This window comes from Schistocerca serialis, chromosome 3 (assembly GCF_023864345.2).
Source record: "Schistocerca serialis cubense isolate TAMUIC-IGC-003099 chromosome 3, iqSchSeri2.2, whole genome shotgun sequence".
Lineage (NCBI taxonomy): Eukaryota > Metazoa > Arthropoda > Insecta > Orthoptera > Acrididae > Schistocerca > Schistocerca serialis.
In genome coordinates, this window is record NC_064640.1 from 509,213,084 (window position 1) to 509,233,077 (window position 19,994).

The 19,994-nt window shown below is 43.1% G+C and overlaps 1 protein-coding gene across 1 annotated transcript in view; it reads right to left on the reverse strand.

Moving 5' to 3' along the window:
• LOC126470960 (Down syndrome cell adhesion molecule-like protein Dscam2) overlaps window positions 1–19,994 on the reverse strand; it is a 971,805-nt gene that overhangs the window by 741,712 nt on the left and 210,099 nt on the right. Inside the window, exon 2 of the mRNA XM_050099009.1 lies at window positions 195–330. Coding sequence (XP_049954966.1) covers window positions 195–330 — 136 coding nt within the window. The remainder of the gene's footprint in view (window positions 1–194; window positions 331–19,994) is intronic.

Sequence of the window (19,994 nt, forward strand, 5' to 3'; positions counted from 1 at the left end):
TGAAAATAAATATATCGGCATTATTATCCCACAACCTTTGTATAAAAACGAAATCTTACTGTGAATGTCGCAAGTGACTTGCAATTGCGGCGTTTTTCCACGGTCTATAGACAGAAAAAAATTAATTTCGAAACGAATGGCAATTAAGTGTCACTGAGTGAGGCGCACAGCAGCAGGATAATGAGGCGACTCACCTGCCCGCGACTGCGCTGAGGCGGTGCTCGCCCGTCAGCAGGTGTCGCGTCTCGCAGCGGTAGGCCAGCACTCCGTCGGACGGCTGCACCTGGCGGATGTGCAGCTCCCCTGACGAGAATACCGAGTACCTCCCGCCTGGCAAGCAAACAACACGCACTTACTACTCTCCATTACCAAAGACTGCTACACATGAAAAAGGTAAGAAAAAGAACGGCGTGAACACTAATGTTACTCGGCTTGTTAAGGAATTGTATAACTACAGTAGGAATTTAAATAGATTTGAAGTGCAAGACCACAAACGGTCAAAAATAAAATGTGGAGAAATGTTTCAATTTCGGTTTATTAAGGGAAGAACATAGCTCACAAGACCAACAATTCGTCAGCCCCTTAAAAAACCATACAGGTCGCACTGGGTTGCTGACCGGTGTCAGGATGTCATCTGACACTCTAAATCTGACGTAAGTAATGACACTGATGTAATGTTTATGTCTCAGTCAGTTCTGTTCAAATGGTTCAAATGGCTCTGAGCACTATGGGACTTCACTTCTAAGGTCATCAGCCCCCTAGAACTTAGAACTACTTTAACCTAACTAACCTAAGGACATCACACACATCCATGCCCGAGACAGGATTCGAACCTGTGACCGTAGCGGTCGCGCGGTTCCAAACTGTAGCGCCTACAACCGATCGGCCATCCAGTCGGTTCTGTGAAATCAGCATTGTAGTATGGGTCAACGTGGAGACGTGACGGAATGGCAAAATGAAGCTATCTTGTTTGGACGTGTCCATGACCACCCCGTGAATGAGGCTGCTGGACTTATTGGTGTACCAACGCGGACTGTCCAACGTATCCACAACGAATGATGTATCATCCAGACACAAATAACACAGCGTAAGATCAGTGGTCGTGAAAGATCCTAAGCGATAGAGAACCAGAAGCGAGGGTCACGCTTTATGGCGGCAGTTGCTATCTAAACCCGATCGGAATTGCTACCGTCAGCGAATTAACCAGCTTCCGAGCGAACATCACGACGGGAACTGCATGCAATGGACATTTGGAGTAGGGTACCCCAAAAAAGTCCTTTTCTCTCCGAGGCATATAAAACTATACGGTTTCAATGGGCCAAGCAACACAGAAACTGACTGGAGGCGTGTACTGTCGTCCAGCGAGTCGCGGTTTGCCGCTTTTCGAATGGTGCATTCCGTCGAGTGCATCGATGGCCTAACGAGCATTTAATCCGCAATGAGTGGAAGGTGTAGTTCGGATCTGTCGTAGTTCTGTAATGTTTTGAGGGTGTTTATCGTATCATACATTTGGATCACTGTTTCACGTTACTGTAAAGCGAACCAGACTGTTTGCTTCAACATTCTCGGTGACCGAACGCATCCCGTTCTTTTGTTACTCGACCACCATAATTGGTGTTGATAGCATGTGCACAACTGACCTGAAAGCACTGAGAGTGCCGTGCATTTTCCGTAATCACCACTGTAGTTAGTTACTGTAACGTCATCGCGTGTTTCCGATAACGACCGAGTGGAATAATATCGTGGTTGAGTAGTATGAACGATTTATTCTCCCGACACCTTCGACTTCCAAGGTGCCAACAACCGCGTTCCCAGGGCCGCACGCATATGTTCCTGGTTTGAGAAATCCTTAGGCACCCTACCGTGCCTCTAATTTCCCCGTAAATCACTCGTTCTAAATCCCATATAAAATGTCTAGGGCTATATGGAACATATGGTGAAATACAGCGGCTGCTAGCTCTATTTAGCAATGAATGGTTTCAGCTGTATATGGCATATTTGAAGAAACTTACGGACAGACTTCCTCTTCGAACTGATACCATTAAGTATGCGATGTTACAGGGTCTCATCGTGGTGTCTCTGGAAGACGACTATTTCTTTTTCCGATGTATTTATTACGATGTTTACTAGTCATAAACACGTGATATCTTCCAGTTGCTTCTAAATAGGCACAGAAGGCCTCAGCATTTGTTGGCAGTGGAAAATGCTCATCCTGTCTTAGGCTAGACATGATTAGCAGTATGAGATTAATCTACGGGCAGGAATTGTGGAGGACTGTTGGACATCGACACGTTATGTATGGTGTCTACAAGGGCTTGATTCAGAACACCCCTCCAGGCCTGTTAAAGATTTCGCCCCTGCAGATATGACGGAGTAAGTGTTTTATGCATACCTAGGCTCCAGTACACTTCAGTCACATTATTTTTAGATACGCTAAATGGTATTTACTGTGAATAGTGATCACTTAGGAGTAAATAACCTCCGTGGTTTCTGTGTTTCCATGTCCTCAGATAACTCATTTATAATCTATGGGATTACATTAAAAAAATTTGGTATACGCACCAGAAATTCCTAGTGCTGCAGCGTTTCATGTGTGATGGACAGTCCGTGATGCATTGTTGCTTTCCTGACTGCTGTTACAACCCACGATAGACGACGATGCCGTTGCATCAGAATACTGTGGCCCATGGCAAAGGAGTCTGGCGGCAGCGGTTTTCCCCCAACTCAAGTCCTCAAACTCCACACTTGGCACGGTGACAGGTGTATAGCTTTGCGATCACATGATGTTTGCAACGTCCTATGCGTTGTCCACCTACGATCTAACTGTATCATTTGTACTGATATCACTTTCTTGCCCAGCTTAATTAAACTGCCATGCTAAGACTAATAAATTGGCGTTGAAATGTTCAAATGACACTCTCACTGTGGCGAGAGAAGCGATATCTGTACACCATAGCAGTTATCTTTTCACCAGCTACTCGTGATTGTAGATTTGTCTCTTGCTGGTGTAAGAGAAACTCACTGATGAGTAGAAGGCAACACGGAAAGAAACTTTTAGGAGAACTGAGATTCATGTCTTCAGCAATCGCAGACGATGTGATTTGTCGCAAGCTGGTCGACGACGAATATCGTAGGCAACCTTTACGATCTGCAGTCACATTTCGATGGACATATACAAGTGTGTTATACATCGATTGTCGGATAAAGGGAGTTTCACTGACAATTTCTGTGAGCTTAAAAGTGTTTCCGAAAGCGTACTGTTACCAACGCACAGTATTTTGAAGGCGAATGAAAGAGCTTGTCTGTATCGTCTGTTTTTCTTTTTTATGGAATCCTTTAGTGTGCTTATAAATGGTAATTGAAAACCGCTCTAGCTACACTTATTTTACGCTGATTACGACAGTTCGAAGTTGCTATGAATTTGCATTTTGTACATGTTAGGTCATATATTGCAGCATATGAAATGTAACTAACATTTTGAATTTTTATTTAAGTTTTTAAAGATATTGCTATCTGCCATCAGTCTTGAAAAAATTAATTGTAAGTAAAGTGCTTCATCCCGAACTCGCATGCCAGTGATAAAGCCAGAAGGAAATATTCTTAAATTCGTTACATCTCGTAAACGATTTCAGATACTGAAACAAGATTTTGGCAAATGTCATTACGAGAAAAGGAGGGTATTTCGCCATATGATTGCGATGCTAAACTTCCGTATCTACCGCGATGTTCAACCGACTACAGATTTTTTGAATGAAATGATGTAATACAGCGTGGAGCAGAGGAAACGCATATTTTCCCCATTGAATGACTGGGACACGGCTTGGTAAAAATAATAAAAACAAGCATTAACTGATACAGTTTTGAAATATACATACTCTAATTAGGTTCGAAAAATAATGTCTTGGAGATGACGTCCTTCATGCTGGATACAAATTTAGATCCTCTCCCGAAAGTTACGCATGGCTCTCTCCAACATTTCATTCGGCACGGCTTCAATTTCCTGACGAATGCAATTATTCAGGGCATCGATTGTGCGAAGCTTTTTATGTAGACTTTTGGTTTTAAATATACCCACAAAAAGAAGTCACATATCGACAAATCGGGTGAGCTAGGGGGCCAGTAAACATCACCATTTCTCGAAATAACATGTCCTGGGAACATTTGTCGAATCACTTCCATGGATGCTCTCGGCGTGCGAGCTGTGGCACCGTCCTGCTGAAACCATATTTCTCTCATGTTCACTTGACGCCTTTCAAGTTCTGGATGAAGAAAGTTGTTTAACATTTTAAGGTAGCGCCCTGATGTCACAGTAACTGCAGTTCCTTCCTCTTAAGAAAAATAGGGTCCAACAATCCCCATCTTTGAAATGCAGCACCACACAGTTAATTTTAAACTGTGGAGAGGTCTTTGATGTAATTCATGTGGGTTCTCCGGCGCCCAATACCGACAATTTTGAACATTGACGTAACCGTCTGCATGAAAATGTGCTTCATCACTCATTAAGACTGTAGCATCTGCATTTCCCGTAAAAATTTCGTCAATTACGCGACAAAACTCTCTGCGCTGCACAAAATACCCTTCACTAAGCGTCTGGACGATCATTATCTTGTACGGGTGAGACTTAAGATCATCATGTAAGATGCGTTGAAGCGAACTGCGTGACATACCCAGCGCTACAGCCTGTTGTCTAGCCGATCGTTTCTCACTCGGTCTACATTTTCCGGAGTATGAAGTGAACAGGGAAGACCAGGTGGTTTCTTTTTCATCACAGATCCAGTACCTCTAAACGCTGCAACCCATCAGAGTACAGTACTTCGATCAGGCACTGCACCTCGACGTCCTACTCTAAAATTTTGACGGAAAAGACGTTGCTCTGTGACTACGGAATCATAGTTTCTAAAGTACTGCTCGACAAAGAACATACGATGCTCTACGCTCCAACGCTCCATAGCGACTGAAACTGTACTGTATGGGCAGTCTGCCAACATTCATTGAAGGTCAATATCCCCTCTCATCGCCGCGTACTAACGGTTCAAAAAACATGCGTTTCCTCTGCTCCACTCTGTATTAAACCGCCTACTACAGCTGGTGAAACGAGAATTACTGTGAGTAGTTTTACTGAGCACAAAATAACAACACAATTATATATATTTTTTATTTTTGTGCATGTAAACTGTACTTGTATCTAAAGTAATTACTTTGGTTATATAAAAGAGCAGAAGTCAAACGATCGCCAAAATTTTTATTACTTATAAAATGCAATTTATATTATGTACGGATATAAAAACACACAATGGACTAACGCTGAATGATGTGCAGTTCTATTTATTTGCAAGACAAGCAGCCAAACAATCAAAAAAACAAAGGGATTTCGTCGGCTCCCAGTTTCTTTTTTACACACTGATTTACATTACTTTCTCTAACAGTCCTACCACCACTACCAGTAATCCCACTATTTACTACATCATTTATGTAGTGTACCAAAACTATGAAACCACAGTTTTGGTAAAGTGTAACCCTATTTCTAAATGTGCATTAGTATTCTAAGAGTGGAAAATGTGTGGGTTTACATTTTTTGGGTTTATAAACATTTTATTTTATCTGTTATTACTTTTATGTTGTAATTTCATGTATTCACACGTGCCATGGCCTTAGAGATTTTCTGCTCAATTTGGTCCTACAGAGCTTGACGTTTAAAATAAAACATGAAATAGATTAAATGATCAGAATCTGAGAAGTTTGGCTCGTTCAGACGAGATGTGAAGAAATTAATGAAAGAGACTGACCAACTAGGAGTTATGGGAGTAGTATGGTGATGGCGAATCACCCCACATAGTGGGTTGCCTACATCAGCGACAAGTATACATTGAAGGGCAATGATGACATGCCTTAACCTATTGTTCTGCTTCATGCCAGCCCTTATCCTATTGTTCTTCTACGCCACTTTATATGAAATTGATATGAAAATCAATTAAATTGTGGCAGCTGTTTGATTTCTGACCATAAACTGTTGTTTTGCTACATGGTTTTCCTTCTAACTCCTCCCCCTCCCCTTAACCTCATGTTGTGTTAATTGATTTATGTCTCCCTGGGGGTGGATTTATAACCCCCTGGAAATAATCTATCCTTCTAAGAAGCCCCTACCCTTCCTCCTTCACACTCCTCCTCCCCCAACCCTGCAGGAAACCTCCAAACCTTCCCCTTCCCTCTGGCTGACACAAGTACATTCAGGCCTGAGTTATTCAAATAGCTCATTCTGCTCTATCAGTTTCATTGACTACTTAATTACATTGATAACCTTTTGTGTGGTACTATTTTCCTTGCTGGATCCTGCACTCTTCTGGAGACATTGATTGATTGGCTATTTGGCAGGAAATCGAATGCAGTGAATGGGATATTGTTTAAAAAATTGCTGGTAGACAGGGAAATTTGTGAAATATTGTTACTTTAAACAATGTCTTAGATGCAAGACAGTGTATGAGATATAGTTTCTTCATTTATTTAAAGAAATTGTTGGGAAATTGACTGCAGTGTATGTAATACTGTTTGTTTAAACGGTTTGAGGATGACAAGGCAGTATGGAATATTTAAACCATTCATTCCAGCTGCGCAAGTAATACCATCAAGAAACACTCACCACAAGTAACTGAACTGTCACCTGGGAAAAAAAAATCCTCACCATCATGTCCCTGAAATTCGAAATTTGTGGTAAGGTCTTATGGGACAAAACTGCTGAGGTCATCGGTCCCTAAGCCTACACACTACTTAATCTAACTTAAACTAACTTACGCTATGGACAACACACACATCCATGCCTGAGGGAGACCTCGAGACTCTGACGGGATGCATGTCCCTGATTGTTAGCTTAATTGCACCCCACTGCACACGCCACTGGTCACGGATCACTGCAGCCACTGGACCACACTAATCCTCTGCAAAAACAGTATCTGGTAGAGGCATCCCTTTGAAATTTGTTACCAGACTCACATCCTGCCTGTCTCTCTTCCTCTGTAAGTCTCCCTCTCCCTGTCTGAAGTGGTTTCTTCCTGTTTGTGTGAACCAACGTGTGCAAACACACACAGATCAAGATGTCCTCCCACCCCTCTTCCATTCTATCCCCTTCCCACGCCCTCACCGCCCCCCCCCCTCCCCCCATGGCGCTCATGGAGACCTGTCGCTGGTAGTCGATATATACCTTTGTTCTCACACTTCTACTGCTATGGAAACCTGTAGCGGATGAAACAAAGACTTTTGAGAAGAAGTAAGTAGTGTCTGACTTGTGCCTACTAACCTCTCCTTTCTTCTAAACTAAGCAGCAGATACTCAGGAAATCCTCAGCTATTCCAAAAACGAGAGATTGTGGATGTCTTTCAGATGTTCCCTCACGTTATAAGAAAGAACGACTAATATTTAATTAAATTGACACCCTTTGTGTCTGTGTAGTTTTTCCTTGAATTCTGTGAGTGGATAGTAGGACTGGTATATTTGGCGTGATTCAGTCCTGCAACCACCCAGATTCCAAACCATTCTGGATCTCTTTCCTCTTGCTTCCTGTTTGTGGATATTGGCACAGTTAGGTCATTTGGTGGAAAGTCCATTACGTTGGAGGTATCTGAGAATTTCAAATACCAGCTCAGTTGCATGCTATATCGTTAAACAATCTGTGGAGGGGTTCGAATGATGTGTGTGCTCCCAGTAACACTATTGGAAACTCTTATTTGAACAATCAGGGATTTCATCTCTTGACTGGATGCGATAAAATCATAGTTGAACTTCCCAACTTCGTCACGAATTCGTACTGTCACAGTTGTGGAATTCCCGACCAGTAAAGGTCTGCTAAATGCCTTTTATAAACCACTACAGAAATCCTAAGTTTGTTCCATCAGCTACACCTGAACGAAGATGGAGGTAGACAGGGCCTACCGTTTCACAGGACTGTAGCAACAACAAATACCACTGCAAGACAGAATGCACTGCAAAGTCTTGAGAAGCACTAAACCAGGAGCCAAGTAGTTAACATGGCAAGATGTCTGAGATCGCTGGAAACATTCGTACATACAGCCCACTCAGCTCCTAGATGTCCACACTCACTACTCCTGCCCCCTCGTACACCACCAGCGCCAACAATCAGAGGTGCTACCATGACCACAGCCGGAGTCGCAGATGTCTGTGTCTGTCAGAGTGCACCACCTGGACCACGGAGAGTGCAGGGGATGAATTGAATGGTAGGAATTCGAGTGCCGAGTTCAAGTCTCTGTCCGGCACACAGTTTTAATCTGCCAGGAAGTTTCATACCAGCGCACACTCCGCTATAGAGTGAATATCTCTTTCTGGATACCAATACCTCCAATACCAACACTTGTCAACGATCGATATTGAACCGCTCAGTTTTCCACGGAGAATACATGCAGCACACATGATTGAGGAGGCAGCCCAATGCACATGGAGTATTAGTTCGCTTTTCATCTGAACAGAAGGTGACATCATAAAGTAAGCTGCATCCCCATTCCCCACCAGACCGGTTCAGGAGTCTCGCGCCTTATGCCGGAAATGCCCATTTGTTCCGCCTGCCTGATACCTCCGCCACACACCCGAATTCAAGGCACAGCCACGCTAGGAAAACAGCTGCATCTTCACCAGTGTAATTATAATTAAATATTACGATCCTAGCGCAAAATCTGGTGACATTAATCAGTCAGTAATGTATCTGAAATAGCTCCTCCTGACGATTGTGGGTCTGGAAATATTAGTATCTATATGCTCCTTATGACTGATCATGATTTTCGATGTAAAAGCTCTCATACCTCTTCGGCTATTAATGCATTGAAACTTGCAACGCCCAATGTCACATCCAAACCTCTCTTACGACTGGGTATAGTCATTTTATTTACACTAGAGCACATCAAAAAGCTGCTCAGTCTCGCTAGCTTCTCGCTGAGTACGCGGCTCATTATCGCTGGTACAGGCGCGTGAGGTGGAGACGACTGACGTCACGCTATGAAACTGAGCTTACAAGGGGAGGCCGCCAATTGTGAAATTCAGATTCGATTCATACTGCGCATAATAAAAGCTCATGGCCAGAGGTGTAATGTGGCAAAGCACCAAGATGCACTTCTCAGCCGTTGTCGAGAAAATCGACAGTTAAAAGAAACCGTTGCGGTGAAATACCCTCTACGATTAACAAATCTCTACAGCGTCGTGGCGCAGCGGTAATTACAAAAAACTAATAATAAAAAAAAAATGCATGGCGCGGGATTCGATCCGGCGACCTTCGGACTACGAACCCGAGCGCTTACCGCTGCGCCACGACGCTGTAGAAAATTTATAATCGTCGAGAGTATTTCACCGCAACGGTTTCTTTTAACTGTCGATTTTCTCGACAACGGCTGAGAAGTGCATCTCGGTGCTTTGCCACATTACACCTCTGGCCATGAACTTTTATTATGCGCAGTATGAATCGAATCTGAATTTCACAATTGGCGGCCTCTCCTTGTTAGACGAGGATTGTAGAATAGGACACGTGCCGGTCCGAGACTGCGAGAGCGCGAGCTGGCCGAGAGACTCGCATTATCGTAACGTAGCGGTACGCAGTAAATTAACACGGCACTAAACTCAGCATGAGTGGTTGCTGAACTGGGACCAGTGCAATGACTACCAACACAAAAGATGTTGTGTTGAAGAAACTTGCTGATGGGACGGATATTCTGATAAATAAAATGGGAGTAAGGAGTGGCAGTTCCAGTTGGGAAAAATTTCAGGAAAGCCCTTCATTTATTACTAAATAATTACAGAATAGAGCTTCCGAATTCGAGACGTGATAGTATCTGATTAATCGAATCGCTTCGTTTGTACAGTATTTTTTAATGTATTGATACGTTTGTTGTGTACGTAAACGAAACGAAAAATTGTCTTCGTGAAACATACATGAAGGTGACTATTACGACTGTTTCAGGTCCTTGTTAAAAGAGACACACATCTTCCAGCTGGTTACGTTCAGTGCCAAAATGGAAATTGTGGAGCATTGCTTGATTACAAAGGAAGCACAACCGTAATGAACAGACATAAATGTAGTGATAATCGACACTTGTCAAGCTTTATAGCTGCCAGTGCTGATAAAATATCCATTATTCATGGTAAATGATAACAGCCAAACGGTTGCAGGATAAAGATTTATTAAAATTCTTGACCACTGTTTCGGTATATCTAAATATACCTTCATCAGAAGTAAAATACACCGTATTTCAGGATTTTAAATGAGCTGTCCATGTATTTCGAAACAGCCTTTGAAACCAGGGCAGGTACATATTTCAAGATTTTAAACATGGCTGAAACAGCAACTGTTGAAATTCTTCACGGTAAATGATAACAGCCAAACAATTGCAAGATAAAGATTTATTAAAATTCTTGACCACGATGTCGGTATATCTAAATATACCTTCATAATTTTAATAAATCTTTATCCTGCAACTGTTTGGCTGTTATCATTTACCATGAAGAATTTCAACAGTTGCTGTTTCAGTCATGTTTAAAATCTTGAAATATCTATTACGGCCAAATGTGTTTTAATGTGTGCAACAGAACTCCGACCATTTAATATGGCCGGCTAGGGTGACCGAGCGGTTCTAGGCGCTAGAGTCTGGTACCGCGCGACCGCTGCGGTCGCAGGTTCGAATCCTGCCTCGGGCATGGATGTGTGTGATGTCCTTAGGTCAGTTAGGTTTAAGTAGTTCTAAGTTCTAGGGGACTGATGACCTCAGAAGTTAAGTCCCATTGTGCTCAGAGTCATTTAATATGGTAAGTGGTGAAGTATTCATAAGCTTAGCTCACGAACTGATAAATACAGGAGCAAAATATGGACAAATCACCGACCAAGACGTGCTACCTTCCCCAAGGACTGTAGCACGACATATTAAGGAATTGGCTGATGAAGTCAGGAGTGAACTTATTCCAGCAGTAAAAGACGCAACTGGTAAAAACTAGTGTGCAATGACGTGCGATCTGTGGACAGACAGTTACCGTAAGACCCATTACCGGACTGTCACGTCCAGCTACATTGATGAGACGACGGACAAATGGAAACTAAAAAACAGTATCAAATGTATTTTATTCCAGTCTTTGGTCACAATATCAATTGTGATCAAAGGCTGGAATAAAAAAACATTTGACAGTATTGCATCACTGTTCATATACGCGACTATTCGCAGCTGGTGAAAAAAACAGCGTACTCTTAACTACGAGGTTTCCTAAGGTTGCCAAGACTGGTGAACATATCATTACGGAAATACACTCCTGGAAATTGAAATAAGAACACCGTGAATTCATTGTCCCAGGAAAGGGAAACTTTATTGACAAATTCCTGGGGTCAGATACATCACATGATCACACTGACAGAACCACAGGCACATAGACACAGGCAACAGAGCATGCACAATGTCGGCACTAGTACAGTGTATATCCACCTTTCGCAGCAATGCAGGCTGCTATTCTCCCATGGAGACGATCGTAGAGATGTTGGATGTAGTCCTGTGGAACGGCTTGCCATGCCATTTCCACCTGGCGCCTCAGTTGGACCAGCGTTCGTGCTGGACGTGCAGACCGCGTGAGACGACGCTTCATCCAGTCCCAAACATGCTCAATGGGGGACAGATCCGGAGATCTTGCTGGCCAGGGTAGTTGACTTCCACCTTCTAGAGCACGTTGGGTGGCACGGGATACATGCGGACGTGCATTGTCCTGTTGGAACAGCAAGTTCCCTTGCCGGTCTAGGAATGGTAGAACGATGGGTTCGATGACGGTTTGGATGTACCGTGCACTATTCAGTGTCCCCTCGACGATCACCAGTGGTGTACGGCCAGTGTAGGAGATCGCTCCCCACACCATGATGCCGGGTGTTGGCCCTGTGTGCCTCGGTCGTATGCAGTCCTGATTGTGGCGCTCACCTGCACGGCGCCAAACACGCATACGACCATCATTGGCACCAAGGCAGAAGCGACTCTCATCGCTGAAGACGACACGTCTCCATTCGTCCCTCCATTCACGCCTGTCACGACACTACTGGAGGCGGGCTGCACGATGTTGGGGCGTGAGCGGAAGACGGCCTAACGGTGTGCGGGACCGTAGCCCAGCTTCATGGAGACGGTTGCGAATGGTCCTCGCCGATACCCCAGGAGCAACAGTGTCCCTAATTTGCTGGGAAGTGGCGGTGCGGTCCCCTACGGCACTGTGTAGGATCCTACGGTCTTGGCGTGCATCCGTGCGTCGCTGCGGTCCGGGCCCAGGTCGACGGGCACGTGCACCTTCCGCCGACCACTGGCGACAACATCGATGTACTGTGGAGACCTCACGCCCCACGTGTTGAGCAATTCGGCGGTACGTCCACCCGGCCTCCCGCATGCCCACTATACGCCCTCGCTCAAAGTCCGTCAACTGCACATACGGTTCACGACCACGTTGTCGCGGCATGCTACCAGTGTTAAAGACTGCGATGGAGCTCCGTATGCCACGGCAAACTGGCTGACACTGACGGCGGCGGTGCACAAATGCTGCGCAGCTAGCGCCATTCGACGGCCAACACCGCGGTTCCTGGTGTGTCCGCTGTGCCGTGCGTGTGATCATTGCTTGTACAGCCCTCTCGCAGTGTCCGGAGCAAGTATGGTGGGTCTGACACACCGGTGTCAATGTGTTCTTTTTTCCATTTCCAGGAGTGTATATGAACAACTGGCATAGTTGCAGATAACGTCCTCGGAACTAAGACAGGCTACAGATCAGAGAGCTAACATCAACAACGCACACAAACGACTCCCATGTGGAATGCACTATATTAACAAGCACTGAGGCACACATTCAGTGAAGGTTTCTTTATGAATGAGATTTCTGCAGTGTATGATTCCATCCTGACTGTACGAGATTAGATAAAATCTTACACCATGATGTAGAAACCAGGTGGATCAGTGTGTACATGATGTTAGACTCATTACATTCACAGAAAGGCCTAATAGAGACCGTTTTGCGTGATTCAAACAAACGCGAGATGATGACGTTGTATCAGAATACGACTATGAAATGCGTTATTCAATTTCTGAAGGATTTCAAAGAGGCCACGGACGACTCGGAAGGAGACAATGAGCCAGCACTACCATTTGTAATTCCGTGCATTTTGAAACTGATAGGTCTCTGCGAAACTGGAGCCGACGTTGCGACAATGTGTAAACTAAAGGAAAGGGCAGAACTGTTTCTAACAGAAAGTTCTAAATGAACTGCATGACATTCTATACGTGGCAACGTTCTTGCATCCCTGTTTCAATGAACTATTAGTTTTTCCCGAAGAAAGAAGAGAAAAAATCATCACGATGTGCGGAAAATATTAAATAACGTTGTTGATACGAATGTAACCAACGATGTCATGCCTTCTCCCACAAACAAATCTCAAAATTGGCGAACATCCACCTCGAAATCGAAAGATGAGGTTGATAAATATATGAACATGGAGGGTCCAAACGATGAGTTCACACACCTTCTTTCATGGTGGAAAACAAATTCGTGTGCCCTGCCGAAACTCAGCGAAGAGGTTTTCTGTGTAGTTGTCAGTAGTGCGTCAAGTGAAAGAAATTTTAGTAAGGCAGGGATGGTACTGACTCAGAAAAGAAGTTGTATAGATTCCCATCGCGTTAATGATATTCTCATCATCCATAACAATAAGAGAGCCAAATAAGCTAAATTTGAAGGACAGAAGCAAGGGCAACTGACAACTGGTTTTATGAAGTGTATACGTAATCAAATATAATATTGAGAAGTGATAAGTAATGACTGCATAATTATGCAGTGGATATTACATACTTCATACTAAGTAATGTAAATTGTTGTATAACTATGGTACTAACAGGAGAACAGACTCAACTACAGTGCAATATCTTCAGAAATGGGATTGCTGAATTGAGGTTTCAGATTAATTTCCGGAACTATATTGTACAATATTCGTTTTGACTGCGTACACTTTCTTTTAATTAAATGAATTTATTATAGTGTGCTATGGTCGTTTACATAACTTGAGTAGAACAAAATTGGTTGTGTATAAGACGCGACTTCTTCACTAAATAACAGAATAATTTCAACGTACTGTTTAGCAGGTGGATCAAATCCTCAGCTGCTGCTTTAAATCGTTTTTTTTTTTTTTTTTTTTTTTTTGGGTGCTGTCGGTACAACAGTCTTTAGTTGGTTGGTCAGTTAGTTAGTTAAATGTTCGATAGATCATTTGAATGAATCTTTTATTTAAATGATGTGGAAAGAGCGTCTTTTTTTCTCTGGCTACCACATTTTCAATAGACATTCATCAATGGAACAGAAGGAGTTTGCCAGGAGTTTAAGTTCGATTCAAAACTCACTTTGCTACTTGCCAGACATTTTAATTTTTAAGTTCGATTTAAAACTTACTTTGCTACATGCCAGACATTTTATGTTATGGGGCAAGTAATCAAAGATGTTTGTTGCTGCATGTTGAACTCCTTTCTGAGCCACTGACAGCTTTAATAATGGCTAAGATGTTTTTTCCCTCTAGAGTTCTCCCTATGGACATCACTGTTCTTTTCAAACTGTGATGGGATGTTTATGACCAATGTCATTAGCAAATATATGTATTTTGACGGCGCAGTTAAAATGCCAACCTCCTTGAAGATTATTGTGCTCACATGATTTCCGTGAGTGAACATCGCATATTATTTTTACTGCTCTCTTTTGTGCAATCAGTACTTCCTTTCTAAGAGATGAGTTACCTCAGAACATCATTCCATAACGCATTTCTCTTTGTTGAGTTCAAGCATCGTAATCTTAAGGTTCTTTCAGTTTTAGCAACAGGTGGATCCGGCTTTTTGTAGTTTTTCTTATGTCTGTTTCTGTGATTTGTACATTTTTAGTCAGAAAAAACAGCATATAAAAATAAAATTGCAAGGTGGTGATGGTTGTTAGAAGGGTATCAAACGATAACAAACGGTAGTTACGTACAGTGATTAATACATTAATACATTAAGACCTGAAAAGTGGAACACCTCAAAAATTGGTCGTTTCGTTCAAGCGTTCCAAGTATGTAGCTACAGAGCCTGCGAAAGACTTTTCGTAAGTCTAAATCACCTACCTTCTCGAACATTCTACTCGTACAGCGTTGTTGCAAAAGTGAAATATCTTTTATAGAGCTAGGGCCTACAACAAAATAAAAACAAAACACAAAAGCTACACAATTAGCTTTGATAGCAAACGTTACAAAATTAACTCTGAAACAGATAATATGTTAACAACCTTGCCCTAATGCTAACGGTGGTCGTAATAAATACAATGAACCGTATTATGTCTTCAAGGAGTGAAGACACAGTGGGGTAATAAATCTGTAGCTAAATAAAGAGGAAGAAGTAAACACAAGCATAAAGGCAATAAACTTCAAAACTAATTCCGCGAAAGGAAATCTTGCATATGCGCAGTTACACACTAAATAGGAAACATTTGTAAAATGAGACGTCACTTTAAAAACAACCGTAAGTACAAAACGCGCACACACAAAATTCAACATTAATACCTACGGTAGGCAGGAAAGTGGGTGGCTGGTTTTCCTTGCTACTGCAAGAAATGACTTCGTGTGAATGCTTAGCTTAGACCCCACGATAATCGTGTCATCATGTAGAAGATAATTTACAGCCATCATCTCTTGCTTTGTCATAAGGTATCACGATTTCCCTTATCGCCGTTACATGACAGTTTCTGAGTAATCAGGATGCCACCACTGATAGCACTTTTACAGGAAACTTTGGCTGCTTTACATTTATAATTACCTGGACCAGATTTGTTTGAATGTCTCAGTTTTGATTCATTCCACGGAAATGTGTCTTAAATCTCCCAAAATGCATTCATACATACCAGCACAACTGTGACATGTCACACGTTCATGTTCCTTACTACTATACTTCTAACTCGGATAGCCGTATGCAGTACGACCCGCGTTCAGAACGGCCCCCTGCGACCGGCGGCGCTGCAGGTGGCCAGCCGAGAGTGTCGGGTCGCCTCATTATCGAGACCGCGCTCTCGGAAAGCGATAATCTCGCAGGCAGCATTCTCGCTGCTCAGTCCCGCTTACGAGAACGAGAGGGGATTACGGCGACAGCTGACGGCCTCTAATTTACACATGTCAGAACACTGATTGCGTTAAGTTTACATCCCAACACATTCTTTAAAACCTGCTGTTCACAGCGATTCTATCACACATCCCCTATTAAGTGTAAAACATCGGTAACAACTGAATGCTCGTAGCACCAAACGATATAGACAGAAAATTCCGGAATGCATGGATATGCTCAATTTGTTTTTCTTGCGAGTGATACCATTGTGTCTTAGGAAGAGAGACGTAATCGTCCTAAAAGAAACCAGCCATTAAAAACATGATCGCAATGACTATGTTACTATCATCCTGGGTAAAAGCGGTCATATTTCTGCAGGCACACACAATTATCGCTAGCGTTATCCATGTTAAAACCCATATATGCTTTATAAATCGAGGTATGGTAGGTTCTACTTTCGAGTGAAGTGGTCCTTCACACAAATAACGCGACACTGAATACATATGGTGATCGCTGTGGTGTGTATTAACAGACTGGAAGTATGAGGCACTTCGCAAGCGGTGCTAAGTTCTTCATAAAATCACCCTTCTCACCAAATTTAGAAAATTATTCGGCTAAAGAACGTGGTATTAAGCCGATATTGCCGGCCGAAGTGGCCGTGCGGTTAAAGGCGCTGCAGTCTCGAACCGCAAGACCGCTGCGGTCGCAGGTTCGAATCCTGCCTCGGGCATGGATGTTTGTGATGTCCTTAGGTTAGTTAGGTTTAACTGGTTCTAAGTTCCAGGGGACTAATGACCTCAGCAGTTGAGTCCCATAGTGCTCAGAGCCATTTGAAGCCGATATTTGCAACTTCTTCATGCCGTTGCTAGATACTGCTCATGCTAACAAACAGTATTTGTAATGCATTCTATTTTGATGCCATGTAGGCAGTGTAATAGCGATTCTGTAATATATCCACGGGGTTACAGGTGAGGGACGATGATGGTTGATTGAGAATGGTCACATACAGTAAGAATCACTTAAGAAATGCTATGCTAGGTTGAAGTCGTAAAAAATGTACAAAATGTTGTGGCCAGTACACTGGCTCTTCAGATCTATAGTGCCACACATTCAAGTGGAAACGCTGTCTTCGATGTGGAATCAAGTCTCTCCATCAACCACATACTTACGTTGGGTCCTATGGAGAGATCTTGTAATGAATACAGCCATTGGTGAAACATATTCGTGGCACTCTCATATCTTGAAAAGAGTCACCTTTTTCGAACCAATCTGTCTAGGACTCCATACAGCAAATTTCCAACTTAGTTTCAGACAGTCTGTTTGCGTCTTGTAACTGTTGCTCAGTGTCCGCCCCGTCCTCCATGCAGCTTTGTCCATGCGATCGTTCCAGTTTAAGCCGGAACTGAGCGAACGTTGGAGAGCGCTATATCAGCCACCTTCTGCATCCCGTAGAAAAAACAAGGTGAGCTGATCTAATGCGACAGGGCCGTGTTTTGACCACTCGGTAGAAATGGGGACATGCTGTCGTAGCTCTGCCAGCTGTGTACAATGTCTTAGGCCAGCGTCAAACGAAGCTCTCTCCTTCAACACGTAATACAAATGACAGTATCTGCAGCTATGGTAGCGTTTCTTACCGGAAATTTTAGGGATACTTCACATCATATGGGAACTGGAAGAAGGACGAGAAATTTGCTGCTGGCTTGCGGTGCGTTTCCAAACTACAAGTCATACCGGCCCTGCTGTCTGAAGGAGATCTGCATCTGTCAGGATGCAATCATGTCTGTCACCAAAACATCGCTCTCTCTCTCTCTCTCTCTCTCTCTCTCTCTATGGCTCTATCTGTCTGTCTGTCTGTCTGTCTGTCTGTCCGTGTGTCTCTCTCTCTCTCTGTCTCTGTCTCTCTCTCTCTCTCTCTCACCCTCTCTCACGCATCTCGTTTTTGGTGCGTTAGAGTATTAACAATGTTTCATTCCACGTGACTGATATACTGAAAATCACACTGCTTTAACGTTATAGCATGTTTAAGTGCAGAACCGTATCGCTTAGGAGTCTGTTTTCATGTTCTACAATCATTACTCTTTTTCCATTACCTGTATGGTGACGCATCCAAACACTACAACAATACTACACAACTGGTAGCACAAGCGAAACACGTAAAATGTTTCAAACTCCTTCCATCTGGAGCTGCATCATGCATACACCATACGTTTTTTCTTCATTTTAATCGTGTGTTACATCACCACAACACTCCCGGCTGTATCAGGGTCATTCTACTATACACCAATAAGGAGTGCTAACTCCAAGGCATGTATGCGTCTAGAGAGAACGTGTGTAACTGGACGGATTATGTGAGTGATATTGGTACACAACAGTCTTCGCAGGACGATGGTTTTGGTACTGGAATGAGAATACCGCACTATATCACATGTGTCAGTCGGTTGTGCAAGTTTAAAACACGTGTTATACTCTTTCCAATAAGAAAATATTGAAGTGTATTGATTACGTAGAACTAATCTCATTCTGTTCCTTAACGAGACGTCGAATGTAGCTGGTATAGTGCACTCCTGCTTCTGGTCACTACCAAATTAAAGCTGCAACAGTGTTGCTGGGAGGGTTGTTTAAAGACAGAGGAATATTGCGACATGCATAGAGAGGTCATCTGGAGTTTTGAGTTTTGCTCAGGATCCACGAATGTGAGAGTACTTTGTGACTCCCACGCACGTAGGGAGAGGTGGCTAATCTTAATAAAATCTTACTGAATTTACAAACTGTTTCGGCTAAGGAACGTAGTTTTTGCACTTTCTCTCTGCCGATGGCTATTTGCTACACTAAGAAACACTATATGCGTTGTGTAGGCAGTGTAACAGGGTTCTTTATGTGTCCACTTGAATATGACCCTTGCAAGGTAATGGTGGGTGACGGTTTAGCAATGATACAGAAGCTGAGAATCATGCTGCAATGTCATTGGCTGATAGCATCACGAGATCGGTGAGATTAGTCGTTTTGTTGACGTGACAAGTCATCGAGTGTGATGCTTTGGAACTCGAGCAATTGGGTAAAATTGGTTTGAATTACGAAAAAACTGGCAAATTTAAGAAAATTGATGGAAGACGTAAAACTGAGGTAAACACGACAAAAATGGGAACCGATGAGGGCACTTAGATGCTCACCTTAGTGTATAAAAATCATTCCACTTCTCCACCAGTGCAAATGACAACTGATGATCCGTACTATCTGTGCTCTAAGTGGTTAAGTCTTACAGAATAAGCCCCTGTTCCACATGCGGTTATGCACTGTAATCCATAAAAATGAAAGACGCCGTGTCCAAAGATTTGGGGGTCATGATGACCGCCACCTAGGACACCAAAACAGTAATCGTATACCTGCGTGCGATATGCCCCGCCAATATTAGGAATCAATACTCTTGGTCTCTTTGAGAACGGAACACCGAGACATCTGCTACCCCGTCACTGTGAGACATGAGTTTAAATGTAGAGATCATCACCTTTGGAGAGATGTTTGGAGGCGCTCCACAATGCTGCACAATCTTCCAGTTACCATATGCTGCGATGTCTTCCATATTTTTGTCAATGAGAAACATCACCTCTGTCTTTTATTTCAACCCTCCATAGTGCTATGGGAGAAGCTTAACTTACACCATGTGATGCCCTGCTTTCTGCGATATTGCAAATGATAGTCTGTGGGAATGGTCTTCTTCCAGTACAAGCAAAGAAACTTTACACAGGTCTGTGGGAGCGACTTTGATCACTCGCCACCTGCTGCGCTGAACCAATATGTGTATATTTAATATGAAAACCCCATATTCTAAATGGATGGAGAAACGCATACTGTATTTTTTTCATATATTGGAAGAGAGAGACACGGTAAAATCACATC